Genomic DNA, 5,014 nt, shown 5'->3' on the forward strand with positions numbered 1-5,014 from the left:
TGGAGGGGCTAACAATGTTCAAGAGGAAGTGTACTCATTACCTCACTCATGTAACTGTAACCCTCTGTATAGTATCTTTACAATAAAAAAAAAGAAAAAAAAACAAAATACAAAACAAAACTCCTAAATCACTTAGCTATGAAGCTCATGTAATCAATCCCAGCTACTCAGGAGACTAAGATCCGAGAATCATGGTTCAAAGTTGGCCCAGGCAAGGAAAGTCCTTGAGACTCATCTCCAATTAACCATGACAGTTCCACTTCTGGGATTTCCTGCTTAGGCTAACTTGAAACTACAATCTTCAAATCTCAGCTCCCTTCACATTTAATATCTCATCATCTGATTATTTCTTCAGTTACCAAAAGAATTCAACAGCAACAAAAACAACTGATAACTAAAAGTTAGAACAAGTACTAGTGCTGGTGGCTCACACATTTAAGCCAATGCATTCAGAAGGCTGAAATCTGAAGACTGCTGTTCAAAGCCAGCCTAGACAGAAAGTCTGTGAGACTATTACCTCCACCTAACTAACCAGAAGCCAGAAATGGAGTTGTGGTTCAAGTGGTAGAACATGAGCCTTAAATTCAAGGCTCACTGCCAGCACACACACACACAGTTACTGTAAGTCTTTTTACTTATTAATAAAATCAGGTCCATTTATTAATGGAAGGCAAGTAGTTGCTAATTAAAACTAAAATCATAATTTACTATAGATAGATGAGAATGGCAAGAATTAGAACTGCTCTGTTAGAGTGGAGAGACTTAAACCAATTTTTGCTCAGCATCCTTTATCTCTATCTCCTTCGGACTTACTCCTCTGTAGTAGCTCATAAGAAGGCAAAGAAAGAAGGTAAACAAGAAAGGCAAAAGAGAGCTACTAGTGGGCCTCACTCCTGCAATCCAGATCTGAGGATGGTACTTCAAAGCTAGCCCAGGCAGGCAAGTCCATGAGACTCTTATCTCCAATTGATCACCAGGAAACTAGAAGTGGTATGTGGCTCAAAGTGGCAGTGCACCAGAACTGAGGAGGAAAGCTCAGAGCTAACTACTAGTAGAGCTGGGGCTTAAGTAGTAGAGCCCCAGCCTTAACAGAAAAAGCTAAGGGACTGCATCCAGGCCCTGAGTTCAACAACAATAGCAGCAGTAACAACAACAACAATATAGATATTAGACTGTGTAATGAAAAAAGATGACTGGGCACTGGTGTAATCCTAGCAATTCAGGAGGCTAAGATCTGAAGGTTGTGGTTCAAAGCCAGCCAGGGCAGAAAAGTCCATGAGACTCTTAACATGAATTAACCACAAAAAAGCCAGAAGTGGATCTGTGGCTCAAGTGGTAGAGCACCAGCCTTCAACAACAAAGCTAAGGGACAGCATCCAGGTCCTGAGTTCAAGCCCCACGCCTGGCACAAAAGAAACAAAAAGAAATAGATGGTGTCACAGTTATTGAACTGGTATCACAGTTATGGTATCATGGTCATTTGAAATTGCCCCTTCTCCCAAGCAACAGTGCACCAGGCAGCCAAGAACAAGAAGAGCTCCTTCCCACCCTTCTCCTGCCGCTCAGAAAGATTCTTTGTTATTTCTGAAGGGTGGTATTTACAATAGAAGGGAATAGAAGGTCTTACTTTTACAATTCAAAGAAGTCTAAGCTCTCCAACTTTTTGGAGTCCTTACTTTGTAGTTTCTCATTTACCTAAGAAAAGCTGTAAAGATTTTGGCAGAGATGTGAGGACTACAGATGTACTACAATGCATGGCTAGCAGGAATGTAAACTGGTACCACCACTTCAGAAAACCCATACTCTCTAGCCATTCTTAGGACCCCTCCAGGAATTCTATTGGTGAGTAGAATCCTAAGCAAAATGAGCGTTCAAACCCAACAAAATATATGAAAAAGAATATTAACAACCAGGTGCTGGTGGCTTATACTGTAATTCTAGCTACTCAGAAGGCCGAGATCTGAGGATCACGGGTTCAGAGCCAGCCCAGGCAGACAACTCTATGAGATTCTTATTTCCAATTAAGCAGCAAAAAGCCAAAACTAGATGTGTATCTCCAGTGAAGAGTGCCAGACTTGATCAAAAAAAGCAAACAAGAGCGGGGTGCCAGTGGTTCATGCCTGTAATACTAGCTACTCAGGAGGATGAGATCTGAGGATCACGGTTCAAAGCCAGTCAAGCAGGAAAGTCCATGAGACTCTTATCTCCAATAAACCACTAGAAAACCAGAAGTGGCGCTGTGGCTCAAGTAGTAGAGCGCTAGCCTTGAGCTGAAGAGCTGAGGGACAGCGCCCAGGCCCAGAATTCAAGCCCCATGACCAACAACAACAACAAACAACAAAACAAAACAAAACAAAAAGCTAAGTAAGAGTATAAGGTTCCCTCAGAGTTCAAGTCCCATTGCCAGCACAAAAATAACTTTAAACATTTTTTAAAAAAGAGTATTAACCACTGTGTTCTTATTCCATTATAAAGTCAGAAACATGTCCTTCAATGTCTATTTCAATATCCAGCAATGACAACAAGCTATTAAAAACAAGCTGGGTGCTGGTAGCTCATGCCTGTAATCCTATCTACTCAGGAGACTGAGGTCTAAGGATCACAGTTCAAAGCCAACCTGGGCAAGAAAGTCTATGAGACTCTTATTTCCAATAAACCACTAGGAAACCAGTAGTGCTGCTGTGGCTCAAGCAGTAGAGTGCTAGCCAGGGACACAGCCCAAGCCCAGAGTTCAAGCCCCACAACTGACAACAACAACAGCAAACAACAAAGGCTGAATTTCATAATCACAATGTTTAGTTTTTGCTTTTTTTGAAAGTAAACATAAAAATAAAGGCTGGGGAGTCCGTTAGCGGCATGTTTTTTCTCCCTCCATGTGGGGCTTGAACTCTGGGCCTGGGTGCTGTCCCTGAGCTCTTCAGCTCAAGGCCAGAGCTCTACCACTTGAGCCACAACGAGTGGCACAGTTTTTGCCTAACATGTGTTCAGTCCCTAGCATTGGGAGGAAAAGTGACGGAAAGAGAGAAACAATAGTAGATGGGTGCTGATCACTCATCCTTGTAATCCTAGCTACTCAAGAGGCTGAGATTGGAGGACTTGGGTTTGAGGCTAGCCCCTCAGAAAAGTTCACTAGATTCCATCTCCAATTAATCAGCAAAAAGTAGAACTTGAAACACCGCTAATGTGAATGAGCACAATCAAGCTTACACAGCAGAAGGCCCTGAGTTAAAGCCCTGGTATGAGCAAAAACAAGCAAACAAAATTTTTTTAAAAAAATCAGAAACCCAGCCCCAACAAACTAGGCAAAAGTCAGTCATCTAGAATGCTCGAAGTAAGGACAGTAATCATCTCTGAGCTAGTATTGGCTGAGAGGAATTTGAGTCACTTAAGATTTGTGCATATTAAGGGTATATCATTATCCTGAGGGAGATATGCAAATTTCTGAGATCTTTCCTGTGTGAAAGAATTGGATGTAAGCTTAAACATAATTCCAAGTACTGGTCTTTTATCTGCTTTACTACTGGGTTCCTTTTATGTCTTTGGAAAGCCTTTAATCACTGCTGAAAAACGTGTTAATGTTATGCATACCAAAAGCTAACTTTTGGTATTAGTAGAATCTGAAAAGCAGACCTGCAATATATTGGAGCTGTGCATATTTACCGACTAGTAAAGATAAACGTTTAAGAAAATTTCTGCTAAGTTTACATATCTCTTACTCTCTAATTCTCAATATGGTCCTCCCCCCTGCCAACCGCCCAAGCTGCTAGAAATTCCTGAATATCTATTCTGCAAATATTTTCTCCATGTACCACAGTCTTCGAGTTAGAATCCTAGAATTTTAGAGGAGAAAGGGATACAACGTTACTGGGCCCACTGTGGCGGGCCGCGAGTAGCAGCCTCAAGGTTGCTGCCCTAGGACAGAGACCCGAGCTCCCTGAACTCCTTCTCCTTCTACTCAGATTTGTTTCAACGCTTGCATGTTTCCAAATAGGAAGCTGACGCGAACCAGATCGGAAGGGGACCTTTAGTAATAATAATAATTATTATTATTATTATTGCTACTGCTACTATTACTTTCAATCACAACCATGATCCCCATCCAATGGTTTGGGGGAACAGTCCTAGGAGTCCTTGAAAAATCCCATTGGGATTTAATTGCTAGGATATAAACGGAGGGGGGCAGGGCAGCTAGGAGTTTAATATGCAAAATTGTGTTCCGGTATTTTCAAAGTAACTACTCTTGAACAACCAAAATTCGGCCGGGGCAGGGGTCGTTCATCGGGAGGGGGGTGAGCCGCTCTGGGTGTGGGGGCGGGGGGGGGGGGGGGGGGGGGGGGGGGGGGGGGGGGGGGGGGGGGGGGGGCGGGGGGGGGGAGGCTGCAGGCACATTTTTTTCCATCATAGTTCACGACATATATAAGAACCTCAAAAGAAGTGTTAAAGACGCCCCTCCCGAAGTCTACAACATCCAGGGGTCTGGTCCAGGCGTGATGTCCAGCCACCGGACTCCTGGATCGCAGCGGCAGATGAACAGGGACGGCCCACCAGCCAGCGCGCGCGGCCCGAGCGGGCAGGCAGCGCGGCCCCCCGACCCAGCACGGAGCCTCTGCGAGGCCGCCCGGGCCGCCGCTGGGAACCACGAACCCAAGGATGCACGATCGGCGTTAGAGAAGGAGGCGGACGCCGTCTGGGAGAAGCGGGGGGCCGCGGTCCAGTTCTAGGCAAGTGGTGATGGGCGCGAAAGAGGGGAGGGGCGCGGGAGGCGAGCGGAGGAGCGAGCGCGGGGAGGAGCGAGGCGGCGGGGATGGAGGAGGCGCACGTTGGGTCCCCGTGCAGGTGGGGGAACCCTGCGGGGGTCTGCGGGCGTTCGATCGGGGCCTTACCGAGCAGCGGCAGCCGGCCGCCAGCGCGCGCCAACGCCGGCATGGCCTCCGGAGCCCGGGGTCCCCAGGCCGCACCGGCCCAGCCCTGCGATGCCGCCCGGAGCGGCGCGCCCTGCGCTGCAGGTGGCTCG

The 5,014-nt window shown here is 46.4% G+C and overlaps 1 protein-coding gene across 1 annotated transcript in view; it reads right to left on the reverse strand.

The window, feature by feature from the left end:
- The window catches only part of Flt3 (fms-related tyrosine kinase 3), an 81,934-nt gene extending 77,007 nt beyond the window's left edge, over positions 1–4,927 (reverse strand). The window contains exon 1 of the mRNA XM_013027277.1: positions 4,884–4,927. Coding sequence (XP_012882731.1) covers positions 4,884–4,926 — 43 coding nt within the window. The 5' untranslated portion in view covers position 4,927. The remainder of the gene's footprint in view (positions 1–4,883) is intronic.
- Between the last annotated feature and the right edge of the window lie 87 nt (positions 4,928–5,014).

The sequence above is a fragment of the Dipodomys ordii genome, unplaced genomic scaffold (genome assembly GCF_000151885.1).
Source record: "Dipodomys ordii isolate 6190 unplaced genomic scaffold, Dord_2.0 Scaffold102, whole genome shotgun sequence".
In the NCBI taxonomy this organism is placed as follows: Eukaryota; Metazoa; Chordata; class Mammalia; order Rodentia; family Heteromyidae; genus Dipodomys; species Dipodomys ordii.